At 42.1% G+C, this 24,902-nt stretch overlaps 1 protein-coding gene across 1 annotated transcript in view; it reads right to left on the bottom strand.

The window, feature by feature from the left end:
* Window positions 1-24,902, bottom strand: part of LOC149206020 (Protein kinase superfamily protein) — a 374,025-nt gene that overhangs the window by 20,446 nt on the left and 328,677 nt on the right. Inside the window, exons 13-16 of the mRNA XM_089395261.1 lie at window positions 21,660-21,721; window positions 21,397-21,471; window positions 19,828-19,932; window positions 19,572-19,713 (exon numbers count right to left, since the gene is read on the bottom strand). Coding sequence (XP_089251387.1) covers window positions 19,572-19,713; window positions 19,828-19,932; window positions 21,397-21,471; window positions 21,660-21,721 — 384 coding nt within the window. The remainder of the gene's footprint in view (window positions 1-19,571; window positions 19,714-19,827; window positions 19,933-21,396; window positions 21,472-21,659; window positions 21,722-24,902) is intronic.

Here is a 24,902-nt window from a genome sequence, read left to right on the forward strand (position 1 = left end):
TTACAAAGTCTCCCTCTAAACCTGCAAGCTCCCTCTCGAACTAGACTCCCTCTAAGTCTTTGGAACCTAGACTTTCTTCTCTAGAAAGTGTACCTTCTTCTCGGGAATCTGTACCTGCTTCTCTGAAGGGTGCACTTGCACCTGCTCCACCTGTGTCTTTCCATGATGCACAAGCTTTCCCGTCAACCTGTAGAGACCATGCTCTCTAACTCCAAACACAGTCCCCTTGGAGATAGATCCTCTTGGCCTGAGTCTTGCCTTCCCATCCTGGAATAAGACCTCAAACCCATTCCTCTCAATCATCGAGACGGAAATCACACTATATTTGAGTCCTGGTACAAACAGTACAACTTAGACCCGCATCTCACGTCCTGTCTCCATCCTGAATGGTGCAACTCCCAATCCTCGGATATCCAACTGACTTTTGTCGCCCAACACCATGTGCAACTTCAAGTCTCATTCAACTAGAGTCACAAAAATCTCCTATGACCCTGTCATATGCTTCGTCGCACCACTGTCCACGTATCATCTATCCTCTTTGATAGTACCCTACGAGAAATGGGAAATCATAGGAAAGTCCTCCTCTTACAATCTCCTAGTGAGATCGTCTATCTCAACTGAAGTGGCAACACCGGCAGCCTTCTTTCCTTTCCTCTTGTCATCATCTCTCTTCTTCTTCATCAGACATCTCGACAAGTAATGACCCATCTCGCCACGGTTGAGACACTTGACTTTGCTCAAGTCCTTCTTTTGCTTACCCTTCACTCATGCTGCAAGTGTCATGTCATCATCTAAAGCTCTCTTCTTCGTATGAAGATCGTCATCTCACAACTCTTCATGAATGAAGTCATCCCACAACCTATCCGAGTCTGGGAGCTTCTCCTTGGCAACAACCTCTTTGATGAAGGGCTTCCATTCCTCGATGAACCCTTTCAAGGCAATCCTTACCATATCTCCATCTGAGATAGTCACACTGATGGCAGCAAGTTCATCTTTGACTTGAGACAATCTCATCAGATACGAGGTCACGCTTTCACCCTTTATCATCTTGGTGGACTTCAACTTATCCTCCAATACCAGTACCTGGTTCTCATTCTTATTCTGGAACAAATTATGAAGAGCCATCCACATCTCATGTGCATTGTTCTTCCTAGAAAAATGAGGTATTAGGGCATCCTTCACACCATCTAGGATGATCAATCTCGCCCTCACATTCAAATCATCCCATATTTCTAGCTCCTTAAGGTTGGTTGGCTTCTTGATCTCTTTCTTAGCAAATCCCAAATCCTATTGATCTGCAAGACCAACTTGATCCTTTCCTTCCAAGGAGTATAGTTGGACAACCCTTCCAACCTATCCTCATACCGGAGACCTGCCTGCAACTTCGACATTGTAGTGAACCCTTCACTCATAATGTGACCAACTCCCTCTCACGCTGTACTTTGTTGCGCACAACTCTGATTTACTTACTTCCAAAGTAGCTTAGACACGCTTCGATACCATGTTGAATTTCCACGACCTTGGGTCTAGGTTAGAGTCTTAAAATCACTGACGCTACCAAACCAAGAATCTCAACCATAAACTACTTTGCATAGCGGAAATATAAAGCAGTAAATCACACATGCACAAATATACACATTTTTAATAAATTGCACAATAATGTACCACCCCAATCTTTGTTATATTACACCAAATCTGAATAATACAATAGTCTATGGTATACAAGATACAATGACAAACTTCGCTGCAACTTCGATGTCGTGTCTTGTCCCATTGGTCCTTTGCTTCTGTACTGCTCACTAGCTTCCCCTTAGTCTTTCAAAGGACAACACATCGAGACTCCAAGAGGGCTTCCACCTAACACTGCTCCATGTACATGGACTCATAAATCTGCTCTCTAGGTAGGCCTAATTCCTGAGCTCCAATCTGCCTTCTAGTAGCCTCTTTCGTCCATCAAAGAGCTACTCATTAGGCTGCAATCTTCACCTAATCACGGACCAAACAACGTCCTTCTTGTATGCTACTCTAGGGCTACTTTAGGTAACCAACATACTGCCCTCCAATCAGATCAATGGCACCCAATCCAAACACTACAGAATCTGCATTGATGAAGACACACGATCACCCAATCTCGCCTCCAAATTGGCTCCCACAGGCTGCTAGTCAATCTGATCCAAACTGCTCACTTCTTGACCCAACGTTCCTCCACAAAACATTGTTGTCATTTATGTTTGCATATTGTTGTTTTCTGCAGTCCTGGTTAGGGCACTTACTACAGCCCTAAACACACCCCATAGTCAACAAACCAACCCTTTAAGTGTCGTGGCCCACCTTGGAAGGCTTCCTCTACACCCCCACTTCCTCCTTAAGGGACTTGTCACCTCTTGACACCCTTAACGCAGACACAGTTGTGTGCTATGGCCTGTGGCCTAGCACAACAACCTTTCTGTAGCTTCTGCCTCCACAAAATGTGCCCAAACAGTCATAGAACAACAAAGTACTGCCCTACTAAGACTCGGCCTAGTAGCCTGCCCTCTCGGTCCTTGAAACAACAAGATTCCAGCCCACAACAGACCCTCAAACATTCCGCACTTGCCTCAGCTACTCAGCCTCTTGCAGTAGACTTCAGACCCTTGCTTCCATGCTATCCAAGACCCCTCTCTTGCTACGACTAGGCTGTCCTAGTTTCAGAGCTATCCCTTTGAGAACGTTGCACACTTGAATGCTAAAACAACATCACATCACCCTCTAATTAGCCAAAAGAGGGGCTCCAACGAATGGATGAAGAGACACATCTATTGGACTAATTTACCTCAAGCCTACATGACTTGAAAACCAATAATTACTTGTCAACTTCAAAAAGTCATTTCTTCACTTCTACAACTCGGAATTTGATGATTCTCGAAGCATTGGATTCTCCTTTCCACCTTGTATCATCACATGCAATCACATGTAGAAATGTACTCCCGGAATTGCCCCAAACACAATTGGGTGCAAAACGCCAAACTTGGGTTCCAAGCCCACAAGTGACCCTTGTGGTGCTTTCCCTCCAAACCCTAAACCCTAGGGCTTGGAGTACCTCCCAAGCTATACAAATCAGCACTTAATGGGCTCTATCCTATCTCTGCAATCTCTAGGACTACAGCTCCAAATCGCCTCACCTCTCTCCTAGAGGTATGGCTGCAAACATGGCAAACTCTTCCTCCAACCAAGAGGACAGCTGGTCAATCTCAGCGAACATCGTTGCCTAGTCTTGCTTTTCTGACTTGTCCTTCTTCCTAAGAGGACACTGTGTTGTAGTGACCGAAATCACAACACCTAAAGCACTTGACCTTTGATAGGTCCTTCTTCTTCTTCTTCTTCTTCTTCTTCTTCTTCTGCTCCTCCTGCCCCTGACTAGGACCCTTAGATGTTAGGGCCACATTCTCCTCCTCACTCTCCGGTCCCTTGATGTTGTTGTCGTTGATGGTACTCTTCAAGAGAGCCCTCTTCAACTCCTTTTGTTGTAGATCGGACAACATCCTGTCCCACTTCGGCAAGGTATCTCTGCCCAAGATACTCTAGAAAAATACCTGCCAATCCTTTGAGACACTATTCAGTGCCAATCGTACAAGCTCTGTGGGTTGGGGTGCCTCTCCAACAACTGACAACTGATCTCAGACCTCCTGAATCCGAGTGAGAAAGGCATCTATGCTCTCGCCCTTTTGCATCCTGCTCTTCCTAAGCTTCTCCTAGAGAAACATCTTCTGCTGCTCGGAAGAACTCTGAAATAGCTCAGAAAGAGCATCCCACATTTCCTTGGTCGTTCCCTTATCTACCACATGTGAGACCAGATGATCTCGGACACCATCCAAAATCATCCTCTTTGCCTTCGCTATTTCTTTCTTGTACTCCTTATGTTGATCGGGGTCTTCAAGAACTACTACCACATTTTTTGGATAGGTCTTCAGGCCATGTTCATCCAAAAGGAAGGACATCCTAGCCTTCCAGATGACATAGTTGGAGGCTCCCTCCAACCTGTCCTGATCTCTGAGCCTTGCTATGGCCATCTCTGAATCTGTCGAAAACTCCCTCTTTCCCTCTACTTGGTTGTTGGATCTGCTATACACACTCCCTTCTGAAGTGATGAAATTTACCCTCAGCTACTGCCAATCTTCCTGGAAAAATCGAACTTCTGAAACTCAAAGTCCCCTAAGAAATTTTTCCCCGTGTGTGCTTTTCTCTTCCAACCGACGCTGATTCTATTGCTGGAAAACCCTCTGCGTCCAACCAGAAATCTGCTCAGTGAAAAACTGAGTTGTTGTTGCTCCCTCTGACTACTGGAATCAGTATTTTGGGAAAATCGATTTTTCTACCAACTTGCTACTGAAAATCGAACCCTTGCCTAACAATTCAATCTGCCTTTCAAGTTACTGAACAACAAAATTCCCTTCTCCACTTCTGAGCTTCCTAGCTGATCATTATGAAAATTTGGTGACCCCGAATCCTACTTCAGAAATTGATTAAGTTTCTTCTATTTGATAAATATCAGTAAATATCGAAACTAATACATTGCAACCTTCACAAATACAATACTGTGGAATAAATAAAACTGTTATTTTTGGACCCATGTCCCTGAAAAAACCCAACTTGGGAAAACCGGTGCAACAGCTGAGGGTTCTATTATTATGCAGTAGTAAATTTGAGTACAAATCTATGGAATCTCAAATCTAGCTTTCCATATAGAGAAACAACTAACAGGAGATCTAATGAGACAAATCTCACTCCCACCGGTGATCTGACACTGACCTTGGCTCAAGATGAGTTGTCTCTTGCTTCCTTTGCGCTGCCTCTGTGTCACCTAGCTCAGACCAATGTCTCTCTCGCTAACTGATCAGCTGCTCCCTAGAAAATCGATCCTCCTAGCCTTTGGGCTCCACTCTGGCTTCTAGCACTGATTTTTGATTGCTCCTCAGCAAAATACAGATCTCCCTCTAAAGCTCTACACTGCCTCTCTATGGCACTCACTGCCTCTCTGCTATGCACTCACCGGATTGAAAAAACTTCCTTTTGGCCTTACTATCCCTGCCCCTCTCTCACTGCTTCAACTCTACTGAATCACCTTTGACAACTCACAACTACTACTCTGGAAACCAATTTCCCTGCAAAATCGAATTTCTAGTGGCTCCAAGTGTGTTCTCCAACCACCATCTTATTTCTTCTTATAATATCTCGTTGAGACATCAACGGCCAATATTAAAACATAATCAATGGCTCAGATTAAGTAGAACTCAATCCATGTCTTCTTCTAGCAGATTCTCACCATGACTTAATTAATACCCTTTAATTAATCGGTTTCCTAAGTTTAGACTTAGGTACCATTAAAACAAAGATTAATTATTTTAATTAAGTCGTCTCTAGGTGGAATTTCCAGAAATGATTTCTAGCCTCTCCACCAAATTTTGTGGCTAGAACACAATCGAGGCTACAAAAACTAACACTCCCTCTTAGCGAGGAATGTGTTCAAGTGCTGCAACCCACTAAAGCAACACCTTGTCTCTACACCACCTCCTGTCACGTTGTTGATGTCTGGCTGCTATTGCCCATCAACTACTATGTAACTCTGATAAACGCTACATTCGTGCTGCTGCTGGCCCTGCTGAACTGCTGCCAACACTGCATCTGCACTGCAACTTCCTCTCCATCTACAACTGTAACAACTGCAATGGAAATGCATCCAAAATACTGAACCAACTGTGGTCAGTATGATGAATCTGTCACTAGAGTCCTGACTGCTGCTAGAATTTGCCTTGCCACTGAAGCCTTTGCACTGCTGCTAACTCTGCACTACTGTCAACTCTGCACTGTGTTGCTCAGTATCTGATCGCTACTAGCTACTGCATTTGTCACTCTGGCACCTGACTACACCAACTGCCACAAATCCATCCTGCTATTGCATGTTTTGGGCTCTTGTAGCAAGGTTTTGATTCATGAGGTGGACCTCCTCAAGAATCCTGCCCATCCTGTAGCTCTCTGGGGCTACAAAACCAAATCACCTCACCTCACTCCTAAAGGTATATCGGTGATCATGGCAAACTCTTCCTCCAATCTGGAGGAAAGCCTGTCAATCTCTGCGGATGCAGCCTGCTGATCCTGCTTCTCCTCCTTGTCCTTCTTTCTGAGAGGACATTGAGTGTTGTAGTGGCCAAGCTCACCACATCTGAAGCAATTGACCTTGGAAATGTCCTTCTTCCTCTTGCGCTGCTTTTGCTACCCATTTGATGCGAGAGCCACATCTTCCTCTTCCTTTACTTTCTTCATCCCACTGTTGCTACTTCTGCCAGTGATGGTGGTCTTCACCAAATCTCGCCTCATCTCCTCCTGTTGCAGGTTAGCCCACATACAATCCCAGTCTAGCAACTTTTCTCTGCCCAAAATACTCTGGACAAAGACTTGCCACTCTTCAGAAATGTTGTTTAGAGCAAACTGCACCAACTCAGTAGGTTGAGGTGTTGACCCTACTATAGACAACTTATCTCAGATATCCTGAAGCCTAGTAAGGAATGGGTCTATGCGCTCCCCTTTTGGCATCCTCGTGCATCTCAACTTCTCCACAAGATACATCTTCCGCTACTCGAAAGATCCCTCGTATAGCGTAGTACTTCCCACATTTGTCAGGCAGTATCTTTGCCAACTATGTGAGACACCACGTGATCTCGAACTCCATCGAGAATCAGCCTCTTTGCCTTCGCCATCTCCTTCTTGTAGGCCTTAAGCGGATCTGCATCTGCGGGTACAGCTACCACACCATTGATATAAGCTTTGAGATCGTACTCATCTAGAAGATAGGAAATTCTTGCCTTCCAGATCACGTAGTTGGAGGCTTTGTCCAACTAATCTTAATCTCTCAGCCCTGCTAATGCCATCTCTACAAAAATGTTGAATTCCTCCTCTTCTCCTCTGTGTAGCTATTGACTAGCTTTACGCACTCCCTGTTGGAGTGGGAAAATCTGCTCACGGCTACTGTTGTTCTACTAGGAAAATTCGAACTTCTGGGCTAGAAGTCCCCTGAGGAAAGAATTCCCTCAGTGTGTGCTCTTCCTTCCTCCTGATGCTATTTTGCATTAGAAAACTGCTGCAAAATAACTACGTCCCAGCTGAATATCTACTCTACAAAGAAAAATATTGCGTCTCCCTCTGCCTCTGGTAACCTCTGATCTAGAAAATCTATTCTTTGTCGACTCTCTCAGAGAAAAGAATTTTCCTCAGAAACTGACCCTCCTGGCCCAAGGACTGCATTGCCTCTTGAGGGTTTCGAACTGCGGCCTACGCAGAAATTTGAACCTCCTTCTCCTCTGTTGCTACTGAGCTCTCCCACTTCTATCTGTCCTCTAATACCATGTGAAAATTCAGTTACCCCGAAACCTACTACAACAACGGATTAAGTTTCTTCTATTTGTTAAATAACTTGAACAAATTATTTACTGCATTCTATGGTAAATATGAAAACTAACACACTGCAGCTTTCACAAATACAATACTGCGGAAGAAAAAAAACACTGGAAGAATAGATGCACACACACAAATAACACTGTTATTTTTGGACCAATGTCCCCATAAAAACTCAACTTGGTAAAAAGGGTGCAGCAGCTGAGGGTTTTATTATTATTGTTGAAGTTTCTAAGTTTACTTAATTTAGAAACCCTTCATGCACTTTTCCTGATTTATTCCTACCTACTTGTTAATTTTTCTTTAACAAGTTATTTACAAAGTAAATACTAAAAATAAACACCAGTGCATGCTCAACATATTACAGATCAGCAACTAAAAGAAACAAGAACAAGCACACCACATGACACCATTATTTTTGGACCAATGTCCCCAGAAAGACCTAATGCGAGAAAACTGATGCAGCTATCTGAGGGTTTTCTTATTAAGTAATATCAGAGTACAATCCAGGTGCCGTAACTGGCCTACCCAACAGAGAATTTCCTTTGCAGCTATACCTCACAGTTTGAGAGAAATCTCCTAGCTGAAATCCCGGAAAATCCTTTCGGCAACTCCTCAGCGCAAAACTGCTCTGCAACCCCAGCGTCTGCCCAATCTGGACTGCGTCAGCCCCTCTCTGTCTCACGCTGGCCCTGCCTCAGCCCTAGGAGGCCCTGCGTAAGCTTTCTGTGCCTCTGCATTAGACACACTGGCCTCTCTGGTGCTCTATGCAGCAATTGGCCGCCACTGCATGGCCCTGCGTGAGCCCTTGCTGGCTCTGCGTCACTCTCCTTGGTTGTTGAGTTGCTCTCCTAGCACAATCTCTGCCTTATCTGTTTCTTTGCACTCAATGCCCCTTAGTTGCTCTCCCGATCACTGATTCTATCTCTCTTAGCAAACCCTGCTCTAGAGAATAGAATGACTGATCACTCTGGTGTATTTCTCCAAGTGACCCTCAAGCCTCCTCTTATACTTTTCCTGTTGACATATCAACGGCCGAGATTAAGTCCCTAATCAATGGCTAAGATTAGATATGGCTTGATCTATGTCTTTTGGACCACTCTAACACAGATTCATATTAATACACATTAATATTTTATTTTCCCTAAGTTTAGACTTAGGGACTCCATTAAAAATATTAATTATTTTAATATCTCCTGATCTGTTTAAAATCAACCCAAAGCCTTTCTGGGTATTGGAGATCTCATGTGCCCCAACCTCTCTGCCAAATTTCGTGGCTAGAGCACATCTGATGCTACCCCAAATCAACACTCCCTCTTAGCAAGGACTGTGCTTTAGCAATATTGCTCACTGAGTATTACTCTGATCATCCGGCATCGGTACCTGTGCTGATGCTAGGCCTTCCTACTCACCATCATCTGCACTGTTGCCCATGGTTCTGCCACTGCCATTGCTGCATCTGTATGACAACTCCCTCTGCATCCGTGCTGTTGCATTGCAGTAGTGGGCAGCATGATGAGAGGAGGTGCAGTGTGGATGCAATGCTAGAAGAAAGGATCAGCAACTTCAGTTACTGAGAAGTAAGTAACTGATCTCCCTACTGACCTCACTGTTGGGCTAGAAACACTCATAGATGTTGAAGCTCCCTCTGCCGCTAACAAGTGCTCCCTCTCTCTGACCTCTGCGCTGCTGCAACACGTCCCTGCATCTCACACCGTTGCACACCTCTCTATGCCTTCCTGCATTGGTGCAACACTCCTGTGCCTCTCGCAATGCTGCAATCTACTAGCTTTGTGTTGTCTTGGGACTCCTGCACTGTAGCTCTCTCTGTCATTCCATCCACATTGTCTCTACTCACTCAGCCAGTCCTACTACTCCTCGTCAGGGCTCTCGTAGCAAGGTCTAATCCAAGAGGCTGGGTACCTCAAGGATCCTGCCCCTCATCGCCTGTAGTTCGCCTGACTACAGCTCGATGTCCCCCCACTTTCGCTCAAGTGGCGTGTGTGCACTCATGGCACAGTCATCGTCTATCAAAACTTCCTTCTCTGCCCGTGCTGGCGCTACCTTAGTCTCGGAAGACTCTCCCTTACTCTTCTTCCTCAGGCAATGAGTCGCATAATGACCCATCTCCCCACAGTGAAAGCACTTGATCTTGGAGAGATCTTTCTTCTTCCGCTTGTCCTGCTTTCCCTCAGATGCTAGGACCACATCCTCCTCCTACTTGACCTTGATCCCTTTGTTGCTGCTACCTGTCTTTGACTGCCGTCTGATCTCTTCCTGGCGAAGAGCTACCCACATCTCGTCCCAAGGTAGGAGAGTCCCTCTACTCAGGATGCTCTGGACAAACACTTCCCACTCTTTTGAGACAACATTCAGGGCTGTTCTCACCATAAGCTCCTGATCCGATGTCGCTACTATAGCAGTCAACTGATCTCGGATCTCATTCAATCCTCCGATGAAGGAGTCAATCGTTTGACCCTTCTTCATCTAATACAACCTCATCTGGTTCTCGAGCAGCATTCTTCTCTGCATAGAAGTATGTTGGTACAGGTTCTTAAGAGCCTCCCACATCTCAACTGCCATTTCCTTCTCGGCTATATGTGGTACCACATGATCCTTGACCCCGTCAAGGATAATGCACTTGGCCCTCGCCATCGCCTCCTCGTACTTGTCATTATCATTGGGGTCAACTGGGATAGCTATAACCTTCAAGGCAAAGTTCTTGACACAATTCCTGTCAAGCACTGATAAGATTCTGGCCTTCCAAACTACGAAGTTCGCTACTCCGTCTAGTCTATCCTAGTCTCTTACCTCGTGTAGTGCCATGATGCTCCTCTACTTCCTTCCTGCAAGTTCTCTGTTCAACTCCTCTGAGACTCTACTTCCTGTCTGGAAGTTCTCTTCTGGACTCCCTCTGAGTCCTGATTACCCTCCTGGAAATCCTTCTACCACTTGTCGAGATGCCCCCTACTCTGATCGTCTTGTGCAACTGCACTATTGATCTAGGTTCCTCTGCTAGAAACCCTCGGTAACAACTCCTCTAGCCCTGCTCTGTCAGGTACTGTTCTGACTACATTACCTCACCAGCTCCACTCCACAATATTTATGCAGCCTTCTAAACTCCAACAACTGCCTCTCTGTGAACTGCATCAGCCCCTCTCTGCCTCACGCTGGCTCTGCATCACCCCAGATGGGTCTGCGTCAGCCCTCTGGACCTCTGCGTCAGCAACGCTAGCCTCTCTGAGGCTTTGCACAGCTCCCGGCTTCTTCTGTGTGGCTCCGGCTGGCTCTGCGTCACACTTCTTGGCTTCTGCGCTGCTAGAAACAACTTTTGTCACCTCGGGACAGTTGTTTTCTGCTACTATTGCTCCGCTCGGCTGATGTCTTTTAATCCTCCTGTGATCTGCAATCATGCTCTAATACCATGTTGAAGTTTCTAAGTTTACTTAATTTAGAAACCCTTCATGCACTTTTCCTAATTTATTCCTACTTACTTGTTAATTTTTCTTTAACAAGTTATTTACAAAGTAAATACTGAAAATAAACACCAGTGCATGCTCAACATATTATAGATCAGCAACTAAAAGAAACAAGAACAAACACACCACATGACACCATTATTTTTGAACCAATATCCCCGGAAAAACCCAATGCGGGAAAATCGGTGCAGCTATCTGAGGGTTTTCTTATTAAGCAATATCAGAGTACAATCAGGGTGTCGTAAATGGCCTACCTAACAGTGAATTTCCTTAGCAGCTATACCTCATAGTTTGAGAGAAATCTCCTGGTTGAAACCCCGGAAAATCCTTCTAGCAGCTCCTCAGCACAAAACTGCTTTGCAACCCCAGCGTCTACCCAATCTGGACTGCATTAGCCCCTCTATCTCACACTGGCCCTACATCAGCCTTTCTTGGCCTGTGTCAACCCGAGGAGGCCCTGTGTCAGCTTTCTCGGCCTCTGCGTCAGACACGCTGGCCTCTCTGGTGCTCTACGCAGCACTTGGCTGCCTTTGCGTGAGCCCTTGCTAGCTCTGCATCACTCTCCTTGACTGTTGTGATGTTGTCCTGGCATAATCTCTGCCTTATCTGTTTTTTTGTACTCAATGCCACTCAGCTGCTCTCCCGATCACTGATTCTATCTCTCTTAGCAAACCCCGCTCTAGAGAATAGAATGACTAATCACTCTAGTGTACTTCTCCAAGTGACCCTCAAGCCTCCTCTTATACTTCAACGGCCGAGATTAAGTCCCTAATCAACGGCTAAGATTAGATATGGCTTGATCCATGTCTTTTGGACCACTCTAACACAGATTCATATTAATACACATTAATATTTTATTTTCCCATTAATTTTGTGGCTAGAGCAAATCCGATGCTACCCCAAATCAACAATTATGCAGTAGTAAATCTGAGTACAAATCTATAGAAGCTTAAATCTAGCTTTCCATATAGAGAAATAACTGACAGGAGATCTAGTGAGACAAATCTCACTCCCACCGGTGATCCGACACTGACCTTGGCTCAAAATGAGTTGCCCCTTGCTGCCTCTACATTGCCTCTGCATCAGGCTACGCAGATCTGCGTCACCCAGCTCATAGCAACGTCTCTCTCTCTAACTGATTAACTTCTCCCTAGAAAATCGATCCTCCTGGCCTCCGGGCTCCCACTCCAACTTCTGGCACTGATTTTCAACTTCTCCTCAACAAAATACAAATCTCCCTCTAGAGCTCTGCGCTGCCTCTATGGCACTCACTGCCTCTCTGCTATGCACTCACTAGACTGTAAAAACTTCCTTCTAGCCTTACTATCCCTGCCCCTCTCTCATTGCTTCAATTGATCCAAGTCCGGGTGTGACAAAGGACCCTTCCAAGACATTTTACTTTCGTGATGTGTTAAATTGCATTTTTAAAAGAACATAAATGAATACATCTACATGTTGTAATGAAGAGGAACATGACAATCATCAACACATGGAAACATAAGCCATTGATAACGGAGTTCGTCCAGGAGGGACTATGTCTTCGGGCCTCGGTGTCAAGATGGTGTAAGTCGTTGCATTAAGTGTTGTTAATAGTGAGGATGTACATAAGAGGTGATGTCGTTATCATACAAGGAAAATGCCTTCACGCAGGAGTGGCTCCAAAAGATGTTTCGCTACGGGAACTCTCAGTCAAAAAGGACTCCTATCAGTATGACATAAACTCATGCATGATGAGCATCCTGCCAACATGGCATAAAAAGATCTCAATGCAAACATTCATGGCAACAACATGAGTATCCCATCAACGTGACAACAAAGGGATTTCAAAACACAACATGACGAATCATGATAACAAGTACATCACACAACTGATTCCGCATCACATCAAGCAGGAATCATGAGACAAGTAAGAAACAAGATCCCACATCAAAGATTGAACAGGGATCTGTGCAACACAATGCATAACAAAAGAATTACATCAACACACTGCATATACCTCACATCCAGGGGCCATCTGAAGAAGAGGATGTCCAACTGCTGACGTTATTCATGCCATCAATCTTGCTGCGTCGAATTTCATGGAAATGGCTGCTCACACATGAATGCTGACCCCTACACTCCACTTAGAAAAGTGGCCAAAAAATAGAATGAGCAAATGAAAAATATGAATGCACCATCAGATTCGTGGCATCGAATAGTGCAAAATCCACTGTCAAATTTCTGAATTCTGAGAAAGTGGAAATCTAGGGCTCAAGGAATCTTTTAGATTCCCCCTAGATTCCTCAAAGATTCCCTCCTCCGGGTCCTCTGCAAATCGTCCGCTCAGATCAGGAAACTGACTGCGCCATTGGGTTCGCGTCACCGAGAGGTGTAAAATTGACATAAAATTTATCCAATTTGGACACTGCAAAAATTTCACCCTCCTGGAAATTTTGCTCAGTCATGGTTCCACCTACATAAAAATTAATTAAAAATTATCGCACCTCGATTTCCATGCCCACTCCTGGTTCCTCCATCTGCCCGGCACACTATGAAAAAAGGTTGATATAATGTTTTGTGGGCAAATCTACCAATGGTGGCCATCTGGCGTGTTGGCAAGTAAAGGAAATCGTTGAGGAGGGGTTCGAGGATCAAATCCCACCCCTCCCTATTTTAACACATTATGGTTTTGTGTTTTAAAACGAAATGTATTTGGGGGTCCGCCCCATACCCTCCGTAATGGCGTTGTTTGCATTTAATGGGCGCATATAAGTTATGGCCGTTTATATGGTGTGATGTTCATGGTACATGGTACATTGGTACCATGGTTTGTTGTACTCATGGGGCCACCCGCTTGGGGGTCGGCCACGTGGGTCGGATGGGTTCGACCCTTGCCGGCACCCTTACCAAAATTCCCACGGTAGTTGGTTATGTGCGCTAGCGTTTTGGGGGGGTGTGGGCCGGGTCCACCGGAGGTGGCCCGTGCCCACCCCATTTAATGCTATGTATTTCAATGTTGTGAGGGGTTGGAGGGCTCGGCGGGGTGATGGCCGTCGAGCCACTTTTAGTTTAATTTTGTTATGTTTAACGGAGTTTGGAGGAGGGTCCGGCGGGGTCATGGCCGCCGACCCATTTAAAACATTAATATATATTTTTTGGTTGTAGTTTGGGGGTGGTGGCCCGCCACCTCATAATTATTATTTTTTTTATTTTTAATAATAGGACATTTTTTTAAAATTTGTCTAACATAAGGGTTATTAGACAAACTAAAGAGGCAACAATTTCACCCATTTTCGGGAGCTAGGTTTCATGCCTTGGGGTTAGTCAAATTGTAGAATACTTAAACCTGACCCACAACCCAAGTTTGACCAAAACTTTGACTGGCTCGTTCTCCCTCATACGAGCTTGGATTGACAAACCATTCACACTGTCGCGATCAAGACGACGAGATATATGCTCTGGTCCTGGGTCGAAATCATTCTAATCACTTTGATTTTCAAGCGTTCATAAGCCCTCTTTGTCCTGTGTGTGTCTCTAGAGCCCCCTGGATGAATCCTCCCCAATGAGGAGATCCTCCAAAAGCATGAAAAATAATCTGCAACTTTTTTGTACCTTATCTGCATCAGAAGCGTCCTGAAAGGTCTCGCTTCCATCTCCTTCACCTTTGTTCTTCGGAGCCTTAAGCGATGAGCCAACACCTGCAATCTCAATTCTCTGCAACCTGTAGTACATTGTTTTGCAAATTACATGTTTGACTTTCATGACCAACTAATGACCCAAACGTCCCACACTTGCCACGAGTTTATAGCACATACTCGGTGGCCAAGTTTACATCAAGATGGACACTACCCTAGTGACGAACACAAGGCCATCATATCATTGTTGCTTCAACAAGTGATGGAAAACACATTATCACTGCAACACATGATTTACAAACATAAGGCTAAACACTATTGTTTCCTTGACAAGTGATCGAAACACGACATCACTTTCACAGTTTATTATGCAACACAAAGAAAGACCAGACATCATTGTTGCTCAACAAGTGATGGAAACACATCATCACTTTTACATTTTAAAATGCAACAAATGATTTACAAAAGCACGACCATGACAAGACAACATATTTAGAAACCATTTTTCACTTATCAAGGTGAATGGGTTGCCCCCTTGTGGCACATTCAATTGTCGAACGACTGTTTCACCTGGTTCATGCACCAACACTTTGTCTTCAAGGCGCTGTTCTGGATGGAGCCTCCAACAAGTGGCTCTTTGATGGCCATTTCTGTCACAATGACTGCAATACATCTTCTTCCTCCAGATTTTCTTAACCTGTTTCTTTACATGTTGTTGAGAGGGTCTTTCACGCCTCATCCTTTTGTGTGCCACCATTCTTTTCCAACACTTAGAAAATGTATGGTTATGTAATCCACAAAAGGTACATGTTTTTCAATACCATGTTTTACGTTCATCATTAAAAACATGATTATAATCGAAATGAACATACGAATGTCGAGAGTGGTTATACCTTTCCTTGCCATCTCTAGTGTAAGTATGGTGATGAGAGCTTGCCTCAACGCTTTCCCTACCATGGGCACTGCCATGGGATGATGGGGATGTGTTCCCATCATTCTCTTTCCTCGACGATTTCAACGATGTCTCGGAAGAATCTGACACCTTCAAGCATTCTCCCTCGGTGTATCTCAAGCCTGCAAATTGAGGTCTTTGCATAACCTCCAATGGTTGAGTTATGCCTTGGTTATTAACACCAAGTTCTTCTTCCTTCTCGTGCTTCATCCTGGTAAGGAGCCTCATGTTTGTCCCTGTAATTGGGATCTCCAAATCTCCAACAGAAATCATACTATGTGAAGACGAAACTGAAAGGAAATCAACATCTTTTACCTCCTCTGTTGATTTGGAAAGAACTGATGAGGGCCTCTCATCATCTGTTGTTGGTGGTTCGCTAGCTATCTTGGCGCATTCCCCAAATTCCTTTCTGACATACCCAAGTCCTACCTGACGGGGTAATTCCTCTACTTTGATGGGGTTGACAATGCCTTGGCCATTAACGCCCAAGCCTTTTCCTTCATACCCCATTTTCTTCAATAGTTTGGAGCCAATTCCTGTGGTATGATTTTCAAAAATAGCGAAATCATCATCAGGATTCATACATGAATTCAAAGAATTACATTTTACCTCACATCGGTTATGCTGCAGCTTCTCCAAGGCCTCTTCCTTTGCTTGTAGCTATCGTAGCAAACTATGTAACTCCTCTTTCTCTTCATGTAGAAGCATCTTCAATTCAGCGTTCTCTATTTGAAGATTTTGGTTGTTGTGCTTTAGTTCTTCCAGGGCCTCTTTTGTGGCTCGCAACTAAGCTGCAATAGCTCATCTTCCTCTTTCTCTCTCTGTAGAGTTTCATACATTATTTCCACCCTTCTGGAAATTTTGAGCATGGTCTCGTACATCGGTTTTTCATCCTCTGTCGCTCCACGTTCCATTGTTCACGCTTGCAATTCACACCCACGCAAAGACCGCTCTGAAACCACTTGACTCAGGTCCGGGTGTGACAAAGGACCCTTCCAAGGCCTTTTACTTTCGTGATGTGTTAAATTGCATTTTTTAAAGAACATAAATGAATACATCCGCATGTTGTAAAGAAGAGGAACATGACAATGATCAACACATGGAAACATAAGCCGTTGATAACGGAGTTCGTCCAAGAGGGACTACGTCTTCGGGCCCCAGTGTCAAGATGGTGTAGGTCGCTGCATTAAGTGATGTCAATAGTGAGAATGTACATGAGAGGTGATGTCGCTATCATACAAGGAAAATGCCCTCAAACAGGAGTGGCTCCAAGAGATGTTCCGCTACAGGAACTCTCAGTCAAAAAGGACTCCTATCAGTATGACATAAACTCATTCATGATGAGCATCCTGCCAACATGGCATAAAGGATCTCAATGCAAACATACATGGCGACAACATGAGTATCCCATCAACATGACGACAAAGGGATTTCAAAACACAACATGACGAATCATGATAACAAGTACATTACACAGCTGATTCTGCATCACATCAAGCAGGAATCATGAGACAAGTAAGAAACAGGATCCCACATCAAACATCAAACAGGAATCTGTGTAGCACAATGCATAGCAAAAGAAGTACATGAACACACTGCATATACCTCATATCCAGGGGCCATCTGAAGAAGAGGATGTCCAACTGTTGAAGCTGTTCAAGCCATCAATCTCGCTGTGTCAAATCTCATGGAAATGGTTGCTCACACATGAATGCTGACACCTACACTCCACTTAGAAAAGTGGCCAAAAAATAGAATGAGCAAATGAAAAATCTGAATGCACCATTAGATTCGTGGCATCGAATAGTGCAAAATCGACTGTCAAATTTCTGAATTCTGAGAAAGTGGAAATCTGGGGCTCAAGGAATCTTTTAGATTCCCCCTAAATTCCTCAAAGATTCCCTCCTTCGGGTCCTCTGCAAATCGGCTGCTCAAATCAAGAAACTGACTGTGCCATCGAGTTCATGTTGCCGAGAGGTGTAAGATTGACATAAAATTTGTCCAATTTGGACACTACAAAAATTTCACCCTCCTGGAAATTTTGCTCAATCATGGTTCCACCTGCATAAAAATTAATTAAAAATTATCCCGCTTCGATTTCCGTGCCCGCTCCTAGTTCCTCCATCTTCCCGGCGCACTATGAAAAAAGGTTGATATAATGTTTTGCGGGCGGATCTACCAATGGTGGCCATTTGGCACGTTGGCAAGTAAAGGAAATCGTTGACGGGTCAAGGGATCAAATCCCGCTCCTCCCTATTTTAACACATTATGGTTTTGTGTTTTAAAACGAAATGTATTTGGGGGTCGGGACCGCATTGGGCGGCCCGCCCCATACCCTCCGTAATGGCGTTGTTTGCATTTAATGGCCGCATATAAGTTATGGCAGTTTATATGGTGCGATGTTCATGGTACATGGTACGTTGGTACGTTGGTACCGTGGTTTGTTATACTCATGGGGCTGCCCGCTTGGGGGCCGGCCACGTGGGCTAGGTGGGTTCGACCCCCGCCGGCACCCTTATCAAAATTCCCGTGGTAGTTGATTATGCGTGGTGGCATTTTGCAGGGTGTGGGCCGGGTCCACCGAAGGTGGCCCGTGCCCACCCCATTTAATGCTAGGTATTTCAATGGTGTGGGGGGTTGGAGGGCTCGGCGGGGTGATGGCCGCTGAGCCACTTTTAGTTTAATCTTGTTATGTTTAACAGAGTTTAGAGGAGGGTCCGACGGGTTCATGGCCGCCGGCCCATTTAAAACATTAATATATATTTTTTGGTTGCGGTTTGGGGGGGTTGTGGGGGTGATGGCCCGCCACCTCATAATTACTATTTTTTTTCTAATAATAGGAAAAAAAAATTTAAATTTGTTTAACATAAAGGTTAATAGACAAATTAAAGACGCAACAATTTCACCCGTTTTTTGGAGCTAGGTTTCATACCTCGGGGTCATTCAAATTGTAGGGTACTTAAACCTGGCCCACAGCGCAATTTTGACTAGAACTTTGACTGGCTCGTTCTCAACTTCTCCCTCATACGAGCTTGGATTGACGAACTGTTCACACTGCCGCGATTAGGACGACGAGATCTACGCTCTGGTCCTAAGTCGAAATCATTATGATCACTTTGATTTTCGAGTGTTCATAAGCCCTCTTTGTCCTGTGTGTCTCTGGAGCCACATGGATCATCAACTCTATTGAATCACCTCCGGCAACTCACAATTGCTACTCTTGAAATCGGTTTGCCAGCAAAATCGAATTTCTGGTGGCTCCAAGTGTGTTCTCTAAGCCCCATCGAATTTATTCTTATAATCTCTCATTGAAACATCAATGGCCAAGATTAAAACATAATTGATGGCTAAGATTAACTAAAACTTGATCCATTTCTTCTTCTAGAAGATTCTCACCATAACTTAATTAATACCCTTTAATTAATCGATTTTCCTAAGTTTAGACTTGGGTACCATTAAAAAAAAGATTAATTATTTTAATTAAGTTGTCTCTAGGTGGAATTTCCATAAACGATTTCTGAGTTTTGGAGAATACATCTATTCTAGCCTCTCCACCAAATTTCGTCGCTAAAACACCACCGATGCTACAAAAACTAATTCAGGGATCATTGAGGGCTTTGTTAACTTTCTAAAAGCAAGCTCAGGTACACACATTCCAACACCTTGATTGTACACCTTTCCCATTTAATAAAATGTGTACACAGTGCTGTTGTGGAAGCATTTTCGTGGTATGATTGTCTCTTTCGATTTTTGTGATGTGTTGTCTATTTTGCTTTGATCATTTACTATTAATTTTCCCTTAGGGATATTACAGAACTGCAATTCATAGGTTAGTTTTGATAACTCCTAACAGATATTTATTTTGATAAATTCTAGGCCTATCTTATGATTGAGCTTTGTGTGTTTCTAACTTTCTAGATTCTATCTATGATATGTGAAAATTGAGTAAAAAATCCAATTTAATCCAACTTTTCTCTTTGCTCTTGCTTATGAGTCATAATAATATTTATAAATTACTTGGAAAAACACAACTGCAAATTCTATTTTAGATTAACCAACTCCTTTTAACAGGAACAATTATGAAAATTCAAAACCTACCTGCACCAATATATGAAACAGTGGCAAAATTCTCCATGCCCTGGGCAGTTAGAGTGACTCCGACATTCAACAATGTTGATCCCAAAACCGTATGTATAGTTGCCATCTGCATTACTGATGCCCTTCTGGCTGCTCTTTCAGCCTGAAATATGCAAATAAATAATTCAATTACTATGCTAAAATCTAATATTTAAGGGTTATGTTAAAAAATTATCATTTTAAAGGATAAAACTGGCCTGACATTTTTTTTATTTACCTCTAACACCCGTACTCGAAGTTTAATATCTCCTGCATCAAGTTGTTGAATGAATTCATCTATACGTTGTATCTTATATGGCATGGAAATTGTCGCTTCTCGAGCCTGATTGGGGACATTGCAAAAAGAAATCAAGCACATAAATGGCATTAAATAATGGATGTATATGATGATGTTGCAAAAGAAGAGCACCTAAATGATGGATTGAATAACAGGTAATGAAATAAATTCCATTCAAAAAATAACAGGTCAATTGTATAAATAAACATTGCACTGACTTCAAGTGAAATGAGGAAACAGCATTGGCACTTGACACATAATCGATCGTACTCATACAGGTGTCTGTTTGCAATGTTCTCCTTTACTGATAACTTTCTATTTTCATGCATTTATAATTTATTGTGATATAGAAGTATTAGAAGATGGTTTTTTGATGCAAGAAAACCCAAACCAATACACTAATAAAAGTGGCTTTAGAATAAGGAGTTTGCTGAATAGAACTACAAATGGAAGGATAGTAAGAAAATGGGGTAAAAGTTCCTTTTAGAACTCAGTAACATTCCTGCTCCAATTCAATACTCAAACTTTGATATCAACAGAAATATTGAAGCTGAAGCTTCAAGTATTCAAGTGATTATGATAGGGCATAGATGAAATACTATTAACCAGAATTACACTAATTCTACTTTATGGAACGAAAATAATTGAGTAGACCTTTTAGATTGTCATAGGTCACAACAACTTTGTCTCTTCCAACTATGAAATAAGCAGTGCTCCAAGACACTTTTGTAGTTAAAATTGGAAGGAAAAAGCCTCAACTAAGTGAGAATAGTTCAAACTTCAAAGTATCACCTATTATGAGAAAAGAGGCGAGATAAAACCTTAGAAAATACTCTAACAAGTCCTGGAGGTGTTCTCTCAATTGCTAGGAGGTTGTTTAAGTCATGTGATTGCAAGTCATTAGAGAAATTTTGAAGTCAAAAATGGACCTCGAAACAAAAATATACAACCAAAATCAATCTTACAAGAACCAATAGGCTTCAAGATGATGATGTCCATTTTCAACCATGGGGGATGATTCACCATTTTTGGAGTAAAAAAGTAAAAAGATTCAAAAATTAAAAAAACTACTTTTTCAACTCATATATTCAAGTTATCTCCCTATGATTTTACACTAATTTCGAGTAGGATCACTTGTTGGATGTGGAATTTAATTCCTCATCCAAGGAGTACCCATGTTGCATGCTTTCGATGGGCCCTGCCACACAAAAATGAGAAATATATGAAAAAACGTGATTGCAAAGAGTATCTATACACGCAAAAGAATATGGATACAAATGAATATGTGTTCGATCTGCATTTGGCATGGTTATAAGTCATCTTTTTGGTGTTAAATAATGACACAATAAATTAAAGAGAAAGTGCCCCTTTAGATGTAGCAATTATGTTGTCCACTATTTGATGATATAACAAAGACAAATCAAATTACTGTTTCATGATGACAACACATGGATGCAACTTGTAGACACAAGTGGACTCTATATATGGATGTTAAAGATAGATGTCTACATCATTTGCTTGTCGCTGAATCTCCTCAACTATTGAAGATCCATTTCTTTGTGAATCCCGCATATCTAATAGTTCCTGCAGTTGGGGGAACATAATGTGTAAATAATAACAAATAAATATGGTTCCAAGGGGAAAACATGAGAATGTTGTCCTTTATAAGACATTATCGCAACTGTCACTCCAACTACCCCATCTGTTGATTTGAACGAGCAGCACAACTTAAAAAGAAGAATATCAACATATCAAACAGAACTAGGCCATACCTGGGCATAAGGAGCAGCAACTTTAGCAAAAGAGAAATCTGGATTGAGTGTATAGCCAATTCCTGGGTCAAATAATTTTAAGTGGTAAGCAAGCATCAATAAGAATACGGTCAAACAGGTATTCACAATATACTCCCACTTATAGAGAATACTTTAATTACAAAATCTCAAATCAGTGTGAAAATTAATAAAATTCAAAACAAATTGTGTTAGAGAGACAAAGCAATGGGAAAATTAGGAGTGGATAGACTCATGCATAGCTAGCACAATGACACTAAAATAATTTCCAACACCTTTTAGTGATAAGAAATTAACATGATTTAAATTGTAACCAATTATTTCTGTCTTAAATGTCTATTTCATGCTATTGTTGTCCCATAGTGATCAAAGAACATGTAACACATAATGTAAAATTTGAGGTATCTCTCTATGTTTACATCATAAGACTTTTTTATCATAAGAAATCCTTTCTTGATATTTCACCTATATATCCAATTAGAGAATGTCAGTGGTCATATGTTTGTTGGTTTTTGTGGTCGTTATGGAGCATATTATCAATTGCCTAGATTAGTAATGGTGTTGCCCTCAAGTTCCTACATCACCTTGAATATGCCCTGAAACTACGGCTCCATTTCCAAATGATTCCTAACAAGGTATCAAAGTGCTAGACTATAGGCTAGGGGCAACACAAGTGGTGAAATTTGCATTCCAACTGCATCACATGCCCGATTAAAGTCTCTACTAGGAACCCTTGCGATCAACTTTTGAGAATGGTAACAGGCTTGATCTAGAATGGATCATTATATAATCTTCCATCAATCTCAGTGCTTTATCAGAGGAAAGAATGAAGGAATGGGTTTTGTTTCTGCAAATCTAGCAAGCCTTGTGGAGGGGCACCCTACAAGGCAATCCCTAGACCAAGTGACAACAATAAGGTAGTAGCCATGTTACCCATTGTTGATTTTGGTAGCATCAGATGTGCTCTAAGTCTCAAATTTTACAAGGAAGCTTGGGCACATGTATTCCAAAGAACCCAAAAAGCATTTTGGGAAATTCCACTTGGAGACAATTTTATTAAAATAATTAATTATTTTTAATGGGACCCTAAGTCTAAACTTAGAAAATTAAAATAATTAATGGGTATTAATCTAACTGTGCATGTAACTTCTAGAAGAAGAAGATCAAGAAGAAATGATCTTAGCCATTGATTAGCTTCTAATCTGGGTTGTTGAATGTCAATGAGAACATTATTTAAGGAGGCTTGAGGGTCATTTGGAAGACACACAAAGAGTTGATCAGTCAAATCAAATTGCTGAAGCTTTTAAGGAGGCTTGAGGGTCATTTGGAAGACACACAAAGAGTTGATCAGTCAAATCAAATAACTGAAGCTAGAGGCAGTGCAGTGATTTCATAGTGGTCACTCAAAGAGGGGCAGAGAGAGTGTTGGCTGGAGGATCTTCTCTGGAGCCAAGAATACTCAGCAAAGAGGCAGAGAGAGTCCTAGGAAAAATTTTAAGGATGGAATTTATTTTAAAGTTTAGAAACCTTGGCGAATCTCACTAGTACCTAATATGCAATTTGTAAAATGTTTGGCAATGTTTTAGTAAAAGTATTCAAATTTATAATAATTTTATATAGTCTATATATAAAATTTTGGCAACTTTTAAGGTAAAACAATTTTATACTATAAAATTTGGGCGAATAATTTTTAAAAAAATGGAAATTAACAAATCTTCTTTTGGGAAAAAGCATGGAAAATTAGCCCACTTGTGAATATTAGCCCCTAAATTTTTCCCTGGGAGACACACAGAGGGGGCAACGCAGTTGGCAAAGAGGGTGACGTAGAGATAGGAAGGGCTCACGCAAGACCCACACGGAGCAGCACAAAAGCCTTCCATGCAGAGGTCCGAAATTTGCTGAGGAGGCTGACGTTTTGAGACGGGAGGGCTAGAGACAGCTCCTGAGAGAAAATAAATTTCTAGTGGAGGTGACACAATGCCTTAGAGGCTAACGCAGGGGCAGTGCAGAAGTAGTCGGGGACTCGTTGGTTCAGCTACTAGATCAATTGAGACTTGCAGTGTAGAGTGAGGTAATCTCACTAAGTTCTTCTGCCGAGTGATATTCTTTGTACTGGATTGCCAGTAAGGCATCAGAGATTGTATTCATAAATAACTTCTACTTAATAATAAAACCTCCAGATCTGTTGCATCAGTTTTCCCACATTGGGTTTTTCTAGGGACATTTGTCCAAAAACAACTGTGTCATTTGTGTTGTATCTTTCTCTTGTTCAATTTCTTGTTTCAGCATATTATTTAATTGGTGTAGGATGCAGTGTATGTATTTCGATGTTTGTCGTAAGAAACTACAAATAAATTGTTCATATAAATCTAACAAGTAAGAGAAATATCATCAGTTGCTGCAGCAGGAATTCCCAGATTTAAGGAATTTTCACACCCACCACCTATTGGTGACACCCATAGGAGAATTTTTTCTCCTACATTGTCTTCAATCGGCAACCAACAACGCCTTGCAACCACCAGATAGCTCGATGTGCCATCATCTCCGCCACCTGAACTAGCGATTATGCACCCTCGCCCATCTGTCATGATCGTATGTTTGAAGGTGGGCTTGCAACTGTAATGACCCATTACGGTTTATAGGCAAAAGGGTATTAGCAAGTATACGATGTATGCATATCATAGCTACATATGCATACATCGCATGTCTTGCACTAGTATACGTATAAAATAATTATGAAAGATGTTCAAGTACCTAAATTATTTAGAAGGGAAGTATTACCTAAAATTCGACACTCTCAAAATATACATATTAAATATTTCATAATTATAAAGTTACTATAAAATTAATACTTTCAATTCTATTAATGTAGATATGTACAAATATTCATTTTATTTAAGTACTATAATTTAAAAATCTTAAAAGTTAAAATTATCAATTTAATGTAACAAACACTTAATATATCTGTATGGATAACTATTCATTTAATTAAATATTATAATTTAAAATTATATACAAATATTCATGTTATTTAAATATTATAATTTAAAGTTAAACTTATTCTAACATAAACAATCAACCACCTTATATTACCCCTAATTACGTCCTTACATTCTGGGTTCTACATTCTGGTATGAGAGCGCTTTTTCAAACTTTGTCGGACCTTATGGCCTTGTACAAGTGGCCTATCCCGCTGTTTGCACAAACTCCAAAGGATACTCGCAT

The sequence above is a fragment of the Pinus tabuliformis genome, chromosome 1_2 (assembly GCF_031772625.1).
Source record: "Pinus tabuliformis cultivar Carrire ecotype Pingquan chromosome 1_2, CPIR1, whole genome shotgun sequence".
NCBI classification, from domain to species: Eukaryota; Viridiplantae; Streptophyta; class Pinopsida; order Pinales; family Pinaceae; genus Pinus; species Pinus tabuliformis.